This window comes from Pristiophorus japonicus, chromosome 1, assembly GCF_044704955.1.
Source record: "Pristiophorus japonicus isolate sPriJap1 chromosome 1, sPriJap1.hap1, whole genome shotgun sequence".
Taxonomy (NCBI): domain Eukaryota; kingdom Metazoa; phylum Chordata; class Chondrichthyes; family Pristiophoridae; genus Pristiophorus; species Pristiophorus japonicus.
Window position 1 is genome coordinate 314,687,662 of NC_091977.1, and position 15,568 is coordinate 314,703,229.

The 15,568-nt window shown below is 41.7% G+C and overlaps 1 protein-coding gene and 1 pseudogene across 5 annotated transcripts in view; both read right to left on the bottom strand.

The window, feature by feature from the left end:
• The window catches only part of atp9b (ATPase phospholipid transporting 9B), a 468,699-nt gene that overhangs the window by 17,166 nt on the left and 435,965 nt on the right, over positions 1-15,568 (bottom strand). For all 5 annotated transcript variants that reach the window (XM_070888575.1, XM_070888576.1, XM_070888574.1 and 2 more), the window contains 4 exons: positions 12,042-12,131; positions 10,986-11,130; positions 9,813-9,877; positions 6,584-6,739 (listed from right to left, as the gene is read on the bottom strand). In XM_070888575.1, the coding sequence (XP_070744676.1) occupies positions 6,584-6,739; positions 9,813-9,877; positions 10,986-11,130; positions 12,042-12,131 (456 nt within the window). The remainder of the gene's footprint in view (positions 1-6,583; positions 6,740-9,812; positions 9,878-10,985; positions 11,131-12,041; positions 12,132-15,568) is intronic.
• LOC139279673 (U2 spliceosomal RNA) lies at positions 705-943 on the bottom strand (annotated as a pseudogene).

Here is a 15,568-nt window from a genome sequence, read left to right on the forward strand (position 1 = left end):
CCTGTCGGTAAAACTCTTCCCCCTCACCTCACCTGAATCAGTAGCTGTTCGAACCTTGATCATGTATTTGTCACACAAAATCAAAATCAATTCTAGCTTTCCCTCTACTGAAAGAAAAATAATTTGCACTTGTGTAGGTCCATGCCATACCATGTCCTCAGGATGTTCCATAAGTGTATTACAACCAATGGATTACTTTTGAAGTGCGGTCACTGTATTGTAGATAGACACAGGAACCAATTTTGCACGAAAGTTCCGAGAAACAGCAAGGTGCCAGATATTGTGTTTTTGGTAGTAGTGGTTGAGGAGGGAATTGTTGGCCAGAGTACCAAGAGGAATTCACATTCTTCAAAAAAAGCACCATGGAATCTTTACAACCATTTGAGTAGATAGGCATGGCCCTGGTTTAACATCCCATTTGAAAGATGGTACTTCTGTTCTGTACAATGCAACATTCCCTCTGTAATGCACTTAATTGTCAGTTTAGATCAGCATTCTTGGTGACCTGAATTTATCATCATGGTTCTGTTTTTCTTTACTACTGTTCAGAGTCCTTTCCTTTCTTCAGTGATCTCAAACAGCTTGTTTTTTTTTTGAAATTCGTAGCCAATCGTTCCAATTCTTTGTCAAATCACAAACGCCAGAGGTCACCTTGCACACGCCAAGGATCACTCTGCGCCAATGCTCTTAGCCAAAAGGCCGAGAGCCACTGCACCGTTCCTGGAAGTACTGCAATACCAGGTTCGTGCCATGGAGGTGGATGGGTCAGGTCCCCCACACACCTCCGTGGAGGTGGATGGGTCAAGCCACCCCACCCACCTCCTGTTTCCAAAAAAGCAAGCATATACCTTCCTGATCCAGGGAGAACCACCCGGAGGTCATGGTGGCTACTCCCCTGTCAGGTCAGTTACGCATGATCTTAGCCAAAAGGCCGAGAAGCTTGTTAATCACCCTACCCATATCCCTCAAGAATCAAGTAATGAAGATAATCTAATAGAGATCTCCCTTACCTCTGCTCTTAATCCTTACACTGCATCTGTTTGTTGGTGGGCTCTTATGACCACAGTCATAGAAACATAGAAAATAGGTGCAGGAGTAGGCCATTCAGCCCTTCTAGCCTGCACCGCCATTCAATGAGTTCATGGCTGAACATGCAACTTCAGTACCCCCTTCCTGCTTTCTCGCCATACCCCTTGATCCCCCGAGTAGTAAGGACTTCATCTAACTCCCTTTTGAATATATTTAGTGAATTGGCCTCAACTACTTTCTGTGGTAGAGAATTCCACAGGTTCACCACTCTCTGGGTGAAGAAGTTTCTCCTCATCTCGATCCTAAATGGCGTACCCCTTATTCTTAGACTGTGACCCCTGGTTCTGGACTTCCCCAACATTGGGAACATTCTTCCTGCATCTAACCTGTCTAAACCCGTCAGAATTTTAAACGTTTCTATGAGGTCCCCTCATTCTTCTGAACTCCAGTGAATACAAGCCCAGTTGATCCAGTATTTCATGATAGGTCAGTCCTGCCATCCCAGGAATCAGTCTGGTGAATCTTCGCTGCACTCCCTCAATAGCAAGAATGTCCTTCCTCAAGTTAGGAGACCAAAACTGTACACAATACTCCAGGTGTGGCCTCACCAAGGCCCTGTACAACTGTAGCAACACCTCCCTGCCCCTGGACTCAAATCCCCTCGCTATGAAGGCCAACATGCCATTTGCTTTCTTAACCGCCTGCTGTACCTGCATGCCAACCTTCAATGACTGATGTATCATGACACCCAGGTCTCGTTGCACCTCCCCTTTTCCTAATCTGTCACCATTCAGATAATAGTCTGTCTCTCTGTTTTTACCACCAAAGTGGATAACCTCACATTTATCCACATTATACTTCATCTGCCATGCATTTGCCCACTCACCTAACCTATCCAAGTTGCTCTGCAGCCTCATAGCATCCTCCTCGCAGCTCACACTGCCACCCAACTTAGTGTCATCCACAAATTTGGAGATACTACATTTAATCCCCTCGTCTAAATCATTAATGTACAATGTAAACAGCTGGGGCCCCAGCACAGAACCTTGCGGTACCCCACTAGTCACTGCCTGCCATTCTGAAAAGTACCCATTTACTCCTACTCTTTGCTTCCTGTCTGCCAACCAGTTCTCAATCCACGTCAGCACACTACCCCCAATCCCATGTGCTTTAACTTTGCACATTAATCTCTTGTGTGGGACCTTGTCGAAAGCCTTCTGAAAGTTCAAATATACCACATCAACTGGTTCTCCCTTGTCCACTTTACTGGAAACATCCTCAAAAAATTCCAGAAGATTTGTCAAGCATGATTTCTCTTTCACAAATCCATGCTGACTTGGACCTATCATGTCACCTTTTTCCAAATGCGCTGCTATGACATCCTTAATAATTGATTCCATCATTTTACCCACTACTGAGGTCAGGCTGACCGGTCTATAATTCCCTGTTTTCTCTCTCCCTCCTTTTTTTAAAAAAGTGGGGTTACATTGGCTACCCTCCACTCGATAGGAACTGATCCAGAGTCAATGAAATGTTGGAAAATGACTGTCAATGCATCTGCTATTTCCAAGGCCACCTCCTTAAGTACTCTGGGATGCAGTCCATCAGGCCCTGGGGATTTATCGGCCTTCAATCCCATCAATTTCCCCAACACAATTTCCCGACTAATAAAGATTTCCCTCAGTTCCTCCTCCTTACTAGACCCTCTGACCCCTTTTATATCCGGAAGGTTGTTTGTGTCCTCCTTAGTGAATACCGAACCAAAGTACTTGTTCAATTGGTCTGCCATTTCTTTGTTCCCCGTTATGACTTCCCCTGATTCTAACTGCAGGGGACCTACGTTTGTCTTTACTAACCTTTTTCTCTTTACATATCTATAGAAACTTTTGCAATCCGCCTTAATGTTCCCTGCAAGCTTCTTCTCGTACTCCATTTTCCCTGCCCTAATCAAACCCTTTGTCCTCCTCTGCTGAGTTCTAAATTTCTCCCAGTCCCCGGGTTCGCTGCTATTTCTGGCCAATTTGTATGCCACTTCCTTGGTTTTAATACTATTCCTGATTTCCCTAGATAGCCACGGTTGAGCCACCTTCCCTTTTTTATTTTTACGCCAGACAGGAATGTACAATTGTTGTAGTTCATCCATGCGGTCTCTAAATGTCTGCCATTGCCCATCCACAGTCAACCCCTTAAGTATCATTCGCCAATCTATCCTAGCCAATTCACGCCTCATACCTTCAAAGTTACCCTTCTTTAAGTTCTGGACCATGGTCTCTGAATTAACTCTTTCATTCTCCATCCTAATGCAGAATTCCACCATATTATGGTCACTCTTCCCCAAGGGGCCTCGCACAATGAGATTGCTAATTAATCCTCTCTCATTACACAACACCCAGTCTAAGATGGCCTCCCCCCTAGTTGGTTCCTCGACATATTGGTCTCGAAAACCATCCCTTATGCACTCCAGGAAATCCTCCTCCACCGTATTGCTTCCAGTTTGGTTAGCCCAATCTATGTGCATATTAAAGTCACCCATTATAACTGCTGCACCTTTATTGCATGCATCCCTAATTTCCTGTTTGATACCCTCCCCAACATCACTACTACTGTTTGGAGGTCTGTACACAACTCCCACTAACGTTTTTTGCCCTTTGGTGTTCTGCAGCTCTACCCATATAGATTCCACATCATCCAAGCTAATGTCTTTCCTAACTATTGCATTAATCTCCTCTTTAACCAGCAATGCTACCCCACCTCCTTTTCCTTTTATTCTATCCTTCCTGAATGTTGAATACCCCTGGATGTTGAGTTCCCAGCCCTGATCATCCTGGAGCCACGTCTCCGTAATCCCAATCACATTATATTTGTTAACATCTATTTGCACAGTTAATTCATCCACCTTATTGCGGATACTCCTTGCATTAAGACACAAAGCCTTCAGGCTTGTTTTTTTAACACCCTTTGTCCTTTTAGAATTTTGCTGTCCTTTAAAATTCTTGGTCACTCTTCCCTGCTGGTTGTTTCATCCTTCTATCTGTGCCAGTGAAATAATTGATGGAAGGTTTCATACCTCACTACTGTCAGATCTGACATTGTACTTTGGTTCAATCTGCTGTCTCATAAAAATTCTACTTATTGCATCTGGCATCTTAATCAGTCTGAGGCATCCCAAGACAACTTCATCTCTGCTCATATCCTCTTATATATCCACTATGAAAGCTGCTAAAAGCAAGTTTTCTTTCTGCCCTTCCATCAGCCACTCCTTCCACTCATTGCCAAAACTGACACTCATAACTTAAATGATTCCTTCTTTCAAACCCTAAGCTGTATTCATGATTGAGACACTTGCTCTCCCAAAGATAAATCAGATCTTCGTGGTTCATATTTTCCCCCTTCAACTCTAATCTTGATGACCTTGTTAAGAAGCTTCCCTCTATTGCTCCATTCCATTTTTTCATTAGAACCAACATCAAGGCTTGACCCTGCCAGGTATGTTGAATCATCATCTTCCTGTATTCCAATAAAATCTCTGACCCCAATGGGCCATCTTTCTCAAAAGTATTTGCCTTTGTGTTTAGCTGTGTCCTAAATCATCTCTTCAATCTTCCAATACATCTTTCCTTCTCCTTGAAAGGAAAAGTGGGATCATTTTTCATAGGAATAGGGTGCACATAGGAAGCAATTTTCCAAGTACTACCCTTACATCTGTAGTTTATGGACACAGTTCACTCTCAAATTATCAATCACCTTGAAAGTTGTAGCCGAAACCATAATTGCCACTGTTTTTTTTGGGTCAGACAATTCCACTGGCCTATAATATGTATCCAAAATCGTAGAATTTTTCAGCACAGAAGATAATCATTTGGCTCAAGGTAGCTGCACTGGCTTTCAAAAAGGTATTCATTATCCCTACTCTTACCCCATACCATTAAAAAAAATATATTTCAAATATTTATCCTCTTCCTTTAAAAGCTATATGTATTTTGCTTCCACCATTGTTTCCGGTCGGAAATTCAATTTCCTCACAACCTGGCAGAACTAGCACAGAGGAAGATGGAACTGAACTGTAAATTTGAACCGAGTTATGCTATGTTAAAACAGAGTTCATGCAATTATGAAGCCGAGTTATTGTATTGTTGATGATTTAACTTAACTGTTAACATTAACTGTTATCCTTGATATACAGAAGACGTCTAGAATATTTTAGTTGCACCTCAAACTGCCTTGCAAATAGCCCTTCATGTCTTGCCAACAGTTGAATGAGTCTAATGCAATCTATTTCTGTAGGAAGATTCAAGAGCCAAATTAGGCATTTTGCATTGAAATAAACTTAAATCTCAACCCTTTATTCCTACAACATTAGATGAAGAATGACAAAGGGTGGAGCCATCAGTCTGATTTCTCAGCCTCACTATGCCCTCTGACCTCAAATAGAACTCCCATAAAATGTTCCATGCATGTTTTTTTTCCAATTTAAAAGCCGGCCCACTGGCTGCACGGGACTCCTGGAGCGCTGCACAGTCGCGCAGCTTAAAAAGGGAACATTGTTCCCATCTCCTTCATTGCTAAATCTGCCAAGATTTTTGGTTTCCTTTCATACAAAATACTTTCTTTACCCCATCAGGAACTCTCTACTCTCTGCAAAGTTTAAATCAGTCCCAGAACAGAATGTAGCTCTTGTATCTGGGAAAGCTCTTCTGATACCTCTTTCACATTCCTGGGCAAGATGCAAGAAAAGATTTGTCATCTTTTAAGTGATCCCTCTTCCACCTCTAGCATTTAACCTCTCTCATACTATGTTTTTCTATGTTTCTATTCTATGTTTCAATCACATCCTTTCTTAACTCTTTAATCGATACCACAGTTCTTAGTGTTCCTCTGAACTTTTCTCTTCTGTTGCTCCTTTAAGCTGCAGATAAGTCCTCATATATACTCTTCCTCATACCTACATTTATATGATGTTGAAGTCAAGACTCATTGAACAGCTTGGACTCTCTCTTTCCCAGGAGTTCCATTATGGAACATTATTTATGGAGTTGAATGGGTCTACTCGCTGGAGTTTAGAAGAATGAGAGGTGATTGAAACATTGAGGGTTTGACAGTGTAGATGCCGAGAGGCTGTTTCCCCTGGCTGGAAAACCTACAACTGATAAGAGGTCGGCCATTTAGCACCGAGATGAGGAGGAACTTCTTCACTCAGAGGGTGGTGAATCATGGAGTATATTCAAGGCTGAGATCAACAGATTTCTGGACTCAAATGGAATCAAAGGATATGAGGATCTGGCAGGAAAGTGGAGTTGAGGTCGATGATCAGTCATGATCTTATTGAATGGCAGAGAAGGCTCAACTGGCCGAATTACCTTCTCCTGCTCCTATTTCTTATGTTCTACTCCCTGCAGTCTTTCTTTCTTTAATCTTTAAGCTGTTAAAACCCAAGCTTTGCACCATCTATTCACCACCTCCTAATTTACTTCCTCTTCTATTTCACTTGTTTCAATTGTTGTGTTATCGTCCACTGTGGGCCTCAGCCCTTTAAAGAAAGCAAGCATGCAATTACCTGCATAGTGGAGATGATAAGGCCCCGGTGGATGACAAACTGGCCAAGTGCAGCTGATCGCTTGTAACTGTTGCGACCGTGCACCATCAGTAGTCTGCCGATGTGCTTAAACTGAGTAATGGAAAAATCTGCTGCCAAAGATGCCTGTTTACCTTCCTAGATTAAAAAAAAATAAAGCTATAAAGTAACAAAACATATTAATTAAAAAGCTGCTCTATCACTAGCAAGTAAACATTTGCAATAAGGAAATCATGCTATACTCTATTAGAAGAAAATCTTGACTATTTTTGCAAAGTTTACATTCTTTAAATTAAAACATTTCACTGTTAAAATTGCTGTGATTTCTTTGTATTCCTCTGCTTTATGCTCACTCTGACTTGAATGTAGGGAACATGAATAAGAAGTTTGCAGCTGATACACAAATTGGCTGTGTGGTTGCTAGTGAGGAAGAAAGCTGTGGACTGCAGGAAGATATCAATGGGCTGGTCAGGTGGGCAGAAAAGTGGCAAAAGAAATTCAATCTGAAGAAGTGTGAGGTATTGCATTCGGGGAGGGCTAATAAGGCAAGGAAATACACAATAAATGTGAGGACACTGAGGTGCAGAGGAACAGAGGGACCTTGGCATGCATGTCCATAGATGCCTGAAGGTAGCAGGACAGGTAGATAAGTGGTTAAGAAGACATACGGGATATTTTTTATTTACTAGCAGAGGCATAGAATATAAGAGCAGGAGGTTATGCCTGAACTGTATAAAACATTAGTTAGGCCACAGCTAGAGTACTGCATGCAGTTCTGGTCACCACATTTCAGTAAAGATGTGATTGCACTGGAGAGGGTACAGAGGAGATTTATGAGGATGTTGCCAGGACTGGAGAATTTTAGTGATGAGGAAAGATTGGATAGGCTGGGGTTGTTTTCTTTAGAGCAGAGGAAGCTGAGGGGAGATTTATAATTCGGTGTATAAAATTATGAGGGGCCTGGATAGGGTGACTAGGAAGGACCTATTTCCCTTAACAGAGCGGTCAATAAAAAGGGGGCATAGATTTAAAATAATTGGTAGAAGGATTAAAGAGGAGTTGAGAAGTTTTATAATCCAGAAATTAACTGCCTGAAAGGGTGGTAGAGGGAGAAATCCTCATCTCATTTAAAAAGTACTTGGATCGGCACTTGACATGGTGTAACATATATGGCTATAGACCAAGAGCTGGAAAGTGGGATCAGGTTGGGTAGCTCTTTATTGGCTGACACAGATACAATGGGTTTAATGGCCTCCTTCTGTGCTGTAAATTTTTATGATTCTATGACTTATTTGATAACATTGGTAGAGAGCAAAATGTACTCGTGTGGCTTTCTCTGGTAAATATAGAATACATTTTGAGCCAAGAATTGCACAGCAATCATCTTCAAGTTATTTTACAGGCAGTAACGATGCCACAGTTGTTAACTCCTCAGTGTAATAGAAATTCCTGAGCCTGAAAGGGCACTGTGGCTGCGCAAACTAGGTGGGTGGGCCAGATTTGGAGCAAGACCTTGTTCTACTTGGTTTCCGCCCCTTTTTTCAACATGGTGAGATGCCACCAGTTGTATGGGAAGACACTTCTTGCACCTAAAGCCTTAGTGCGGTTATCATTATCAGAGGTGGGGTGACTTCATGTCAGAAATCCCGGCAGTTCCATTTCCAACACAAAGCACACATGCACGATTCCCAAGTAAGCAAATGGAAACTTTAAAATCGCAACTGTTTTAAAGCTTGTTGTCCGAATTGTCTATGTCCCGATGGAGCATTAAGAGAGCCATTGCCAAATTCCTGGATCTTTGCAGGGCAGAAGCCCAGGGAATGCTGGAAATGGCACCGGAACCTGCTTCATGCCCCTCTGTGAAAATGACTGTAGGATCTGGAACAGAGTCTAGGACCAGGGCAAATGGTGGGTGGAGAAGCGGGGCGGCAGAAATTTTGGGGCCTTTATGGGTAATGCAGAACATCGACAACACCTGCTGATAACAGTCGTAAAATGTAATCGAACTTTTCTTTTATACAGTATATAATTTTAAAACAACAACCATCTCAAAGTAACTTCTAAAGGTGCAAACATCCATTCTGCACTCCCAATACTCTTCTTTCCAAGCTGTGGGTGCCAAGTCCATGCTTGGTTGCAGTTACGTGGACACTAGAAACCCTTCAGTAACGACCATTTTTTCCCCCTAGATGTGAGCGGCGACAACATGGGGGAAGATCTTCAGTGGCTCCACTGGGCGGAAGCAGCCCAAAGATCATGGGGAAAATTTCCCGCTCCCAATCCGGCTGGCACCATCCTGAAAGGGGGCCTACCACTGAATGGCCAGGGGGTCTGCCTGCTTCAGGTGACCGACCTTTTTAAATATGCAAATTGCAGTCTGATGATGCACTTAAGATGTCATTTGGAAGACAATTATAAAAAGGATAGAGACACAGGAGAAGGCGCAAAAAAGATTCACAAAGATAATACCAGAATTGAGAGGTTATAACCATCAGGAAAGATTGAACATGCTAGAGTTCGTTCCTGTAGAAAACAGAAGGCTGAGTGGTGACCAGATAGAGGTTTTTAAAATTACGGAGGGGTTTGATAGGATAGATGTAAAGAAAATGTTTCCACTTGTTGGGGAGACCAAAACTAGGGGCCATATAAGATAATAAATCTTATAAAAAATTCAGGAAGAACTTCTTTACCCAGAAATTAGTTAGAATGTGAAACTCGCTACCACATGGAGTAATTGAGGCAAATAGCTTAGATGCAGTTCAGGAGAAGCTAGATAAACACGAGGGCGAAAGGAATAGAAGGATATGATGATAGGGTGAGAAGAAGTAAATACAGTGGGAGGTAGCTTGTGTGGAACATAAACACCAGCATAAAAGCCGAATGGCCTGTTTCTGTCCTGCAAATTGTATATAATTCTATGTAGTTGTTCTCAGTAAAATTTACAGTGTGATAAGGTATCAAGATAGACATCGGTGAAGATTGGGACCTTAACCTTCTGTTTAACATAGCCATGTTTATATCATTTCCATTCAAATTACATTTGACACTTTTAACTTAGTTCTGTGATAAACAGGATGCACAACAGATACTGGTTATGTATATTTGTAAAAATTCATCACACTTCTTTGTTCCATCTACGACCTATGATTTAATAAGCTCAGTTGTACGTGAAACATTGTGTGTCACAAGTATAAACACAAAAGATCATTACTTTTCCGACAATTCCAATCCCACAGTCTGCTGCTTGGATCATGCTGACGTCATTACCTCCATCACCTGTAAAATAATTCATCAATAAAGTAAATCTTTCACTTAGCTGCTTATTAATAAAAAAAATAATTAAACAAACATCAAACTATTCTGAAGGAAAGAGCTAAACTGTTTCAAAAGTGAAACAACATTTTTTTTTTGTTCACATGTAGGCTTAATCTTGAATCTCAAAACCGAAACGGTCAAGTTGCTGGCCAGGTTAACTCTGTTTCTTTCGCCACAGATGCTGTCTGACCAGCTGAGTATTTCTAGCATTTTCTGATTTTATTTCGGATTTCCAGCTTAGCAGTATTTTGCTTTTGCATCATTAATTGTTGGTCAATTTTCAAATTAAACAGATGACGAGATTTTGACGTTTAAAAAAAAACTATCATAAACTCTTTAAAACAAATTCCCAAGCACACTGTACAGTGCTCCTTTAATGGATAATGATTAAATTGCGGATGTGCTCGCGATCACTTGTCCTGTACTGCAGCAGCATCGCCACCCAGTGGATTAACAAATTACATCTGCACGAACAACAAAAGGGGAAAAAAGCACAACTTAGGTGCACCAACCAAAATTCACACATTATTTGAAAATAAGGATGAACCCGCTATCTTGTTGCTTCTAAACCCAATTACTGATGTAGTTGAATATTTTCTAGCAGAGATGTTAGTGGCAGAAATTGCTAATGGGCACATTATTGCTAAGTGATACAAACTATAAAGAACTGGTTATTATATTGGTTTTAATTTTGATAAAAGGGAAGGAATGATTTATTTTTGATAAGTTTGCCACAGTTGGTAAACATAAACCTCCCACGTTCATGGTCCCAGTTCTCCAAAGGTTTGATTATTGAATTTAATACTTTACCTGACTAGATGGCAAAGATTATTACAGATTAACTGTAGCACTATTCTAATTATATTCTTATTCAATGGGCATGAATCAAAAGGAAAAATAGCACAATATCCCACCAAAGAAAGTAATTCCTAACTGTACATCAGGCAAGCAAAGTTTTGACGAATGCACTGATTTTCGTTGACTGGGTCCTGTACAAAGACATTGAGTCATGAATTTGTATTTTGCTCCACAGTTTAAAAGCGAAGAGTCAAGAATGATTCCTGCTTACCTATTGCACATGTGCGCTTGCCTGTATGCTGTTGCAACAACTTCACAATTTGAGCCTTTTGTGTGGGAGAACATCTGCAGCAGACAACAGCTGGACACTGGCATGCGAGTTCCACAAATTCATGCTCATAATATTTCAGGCAAACCTAAGATATAAATGAAAGCAGCTCGAGAACAATGTACACACCTTTTATGCAATGTCAAATATATGTCAGCAGCGTTTCTGACAACTTTTATTAGAGATACTGACCTGCAGCTCTTCTAGCGCATATCAGAAAAATTAAAATTAAGCATTGTAAAACACAGGCTTGGGTGTGGAATTTCCCAACATGTGCTCTTGATATGTACCATGAGTGCTGAAACAGAAAATGTGGGCTGCTGATACTGAACTATGTGCAAGAGGACACCAGAGAGGAAGCGAATGATTCCTGATGGACAAGTCTGTGAAAGACCACATCATACTTTGAGGATGTAACGAACAGGGTGGATAAAGGGGAACCAGTGGATGTGGTGTATTTGGACTTCCAGAAGGCATTTGACAAGGTACCACATAAACGGTTACTGCACAATATAAAAGTTCACGGGGTTGGGGGTAATATAGTAGCATGGATAGAGGATTGGCTAACTAACAGAAGAGAGAGAGTCTGGATAAATGGTTCATTCTCGGGTTGGCAAACAGTAACTAGTAGGGTGCCAATGGGATCAGTGCTGGTACCCCAACTATTTACAATCTATATTAACGACTTGGAAGAAGGGACTGAGGGTAACGTAGCCAAGTTTGCCGACGATACAAAGATGGGAGGAAAAGCAATGTGTGAGGAGGACACAAAAAACCTGCAAAAGGACATAGACAGGCTAAGTGAGTGGGCAAACATTTGGCAGATGGAATATAATGTTGGAAAGTGTAAGGTTATGCACTTTGGCAGAAAAAAAATCAAAGAGCAAGTTATTATTTAAATGGAGAAAAAAAAACAAGTACTAACTCAAGAATTCATTATTACACTAATATACTAAGGGTTCAGTATAGTCTTTGTACAAGGAAGCTGTAAGCCATTACCTCCAAAGAATCTCCTGATATAACCAGTGTACAGTCATGTTTCCTCCTGAAAGCATTCAACTCCAAATGAGCTTCGCCACGATTCATTACCTGCAAGGACAAACCTCTCATTGACACTCTCAGTAAAGATAATGTGCATATCGGCACATAACAGAACAACAATACCCAATTGGGCTAGACTTTCCACTTCACATCGCCTATCTCAGGCCCATCTATGGCCCAAAATGGATCTCTATCGCCCATTTTGAGCAAAAAGTGGAAACTAGGCCCAAAATATCGCTGGAAAAATAGGCCCCCAAGTTTCCACTTTGATCGCTGAGATGATCACCCACACAAGACCCATCCCAAGTTTCAGCACTTAGCACGCACTTCGCTGGGTCGATGCAAGGCCCAAAAGAGTGCTCAAAAATAGTTGCTTTTCCAGGGCCTTAGAGAGGGAAATGGGCACTACGGACACCATTTTTAGCCGCTGCGGAATGGTGGAGAATTGTTCTGAGTTATTTAGAGAGTAAAATTGATGCAAATTGTACTCAGAAATTTGGGACAGGGAATATAAATAGGTATTATCACCTTATTTACGCATATATTGGAATTATTTATTAAATAGCTTTAACATAGTGAAGTTATTTAATGATATTCCGTGGGGGTAACAGAATAAACAAACAAATCTGCATAAAGAACTGTATGTTGTAAAACTTATGTAAGTAAGAGAGAAGGTTCAAAAGTTGTAGAAATGTTTTTTTTATTAACAAGGAACTAATCAATAACACCCTCCCTGCAACCCTCTCACCAACCCACCCTTCCCTCAAAATCCCCAAAACGTTACAAGAAGAAATGAACATTTTACAGAACAACTGGCCATTTAAGTAATGATAACAAGTGACCATTTCAGTCACGCTAACAAGTGACCATTTCAGTCATAACAAGTGACCATTTCAGTCATAACAAGTGACCATTACAGTCATGATAACAAGTGACCATTACAGTCATGCCAACAAGTGACCAGTTCAGTCATGCCAACAAGTGACCATTTCAGTCATGCCAACAAGTGACCATTTCAGTCATGCCAACAAGTGACCATTTCAGTCATGCCAACAAGTGACCATTTCAGAAAGAATGGAAAGGGAACAGTTAAGTAATGATAACAAGTGAACATTTAACTATTGAATACAATTGGCCAATTTAGTAACAATAACAATAACAAGAGTGTAATAAATTGGTAATAACAAGTGAACATTTTAAAACAGGTGAACTATAGAGAAGCACTCCCCCCTCCCTACCTGCGGCCACGTTTCCCTCCAGATCCTATCCCACCGTGTTCGCACCCCACTCGCCCGTTTTGGTCTACGCAAACAGACACCAAGACGTCGTGCAGAGTGGGATGTCAAGACTTCCTGCTGTGGTGGAGGTGACGGAGAGGAAGCGAAGCCTGAGGCATTGGTTGCGGCTGTCTGCTGCCGAATCGCCTCCAACGTCACCCGAGCAGTCTGTGACTGCTCAGAAGATCAATTCGTGAAGTTCTGGCAGAACTCGCTCCAGGATGCTGGAAACTGGCTCTAGTTCGCAGAGAATCCCGCGAACCCCTGGATAAGGTCGCTGTGGCCTGCACAGGGAAATCAAGCTCTCCGTCTGGCTCTCCAAGGCAGGCGATTGCTCGCCACGCTGACCAGACCTCCGTGGGGTCGGCGTTTGCAATATGACGCGCCCTGGCTTCGCCACCTGCACATCGCTTGGTCCCGGTGCTTCTTCCATCTCAACTAGATGGCCGCAGGCTGTTCCCCCCCCACCACAAATATCTCTTCCTCTTCTTCCGTCTCGTCAATCTCCTCCTCCTCCTCCTCCTGCTGATATACCACAGCAGCAGGAGTCCGCAGTGGCTCCCCTTCCTCCTCAGTCTCCTGCGATCTCAGCGAAGTTTCAGTGGTGGTGGTAGTGGATTCCATCGACTCGACGGCCACTTGACCTTTAATTTGATAAACAATGTTTAACAATTCAAATCATATTACAATTTTTATCCAACTGAAAACATTGCAATGCTTTCCATTACCCCATATGCACAAGTGATCACAAGGTTTAACATAACCTCATTCGAATATTTATAGTACATCACAATTATATATCAGATTATATTATAATTGCATAACATTACATGCGTAACTACGATATTTTCAATATTTGCTAATGATTCACACATTGCACAATGCACATTTTTCATTACTCACATGTCTCAAGGGTGGGTTCGACCACACCACAAGATGTGACCGAACGGCTTTCTGGCCCCACCAGGGACACCGCGAGCTCCTCATACTGGCTTAGTGTGTGCATCATGGCAGCACCCCCACCCGTCTTCCGCTGCTCCCGATTATTCATTGAAATCATCTTCTGTAAATGATACGATAACATTGCATGGCATAAGCAAATGGATCAGGCAATTTAAGACATTGAAGACATTTAAGACTGACAGATTTAAATGCTCTATTACAAATTAGCATTACATTGCATATTTCGCACTGCAACATTTAACTGGGTTGCATAAAATTTAGTTATGTTTAAATGTAACCCAATAACATTGCAGATTCTAGTTACTATTTAGATCATTAAATAATACATAAATATAAATATCAACTTACTCTTGCAGCTGCCAGTAGGTTGTTTCACCGTTTGCGGTACTGGTCCGGTGTGCGCGTTTCATTGGAGGCCGATGTGACTACGTCGGCTATTTCGGACCAAATCCTGATATATGCACAGGGTGGAAGTTTCCCCTGCCCACCCTGTGTCAGATCCTCCCACCTGGAGCTTACTGCATTTACGAGGGCCTCATTTGCCTCTTCGCTGAAGGGTTTGGCCCTTCTCTTTCCTGCACCTCCCTCCATTCTTTAAATTTATCTGTAATTTGGATAAGACTTTCTGACCCAATTCCTTTCTCCTCTCCCTCTCTCTCTCTCTCTCTCTCTCTCAGACCCACTCAGAGCTTCTGTGCATGTGTGAAGACCCTTGACCTCTCAAAACGCAGGAAAAAGCATCAACCCGAAAAAAAAAATCAAACTGCGCATGCGTAGTAATGCGTTGCTAGGGAAGCTTTTTTTTCCATTCACTTCCGTTTTCTTTGGGCGATTAGGAGATCGCCGAGAAATGAAATCGCTAGGCTAAGGCCGAGTGGAAAATCGCAAAAAAAAAATGGGCCTTGAGCCGGCGATCATCACAGGCGATAGGTCCCACATCGCTGGAACAAGGCCCATTTTTTTCGGCCTGAGCCAGAAAGTGGAAAGTCTAGCCCATTGTATTCTGGGCAGACAGAGAAGCATATCTAGTAATAAAGAATCAACTTAGATCAAATTATTGAGAAATATAACTACAGAAATTACTTCACTATAAAGATGCAGATCATCTTCATTGACTGTAGTGAGTATTTCACAACCTAGAGTAAATGTAGTTGATTCAATGAACTTTTATAATTAAACTGTGTTTCATTAATGCAATCTGATGATGTGGGCAACAGAAAAATGTTATTTCCTCAAATGAAATCT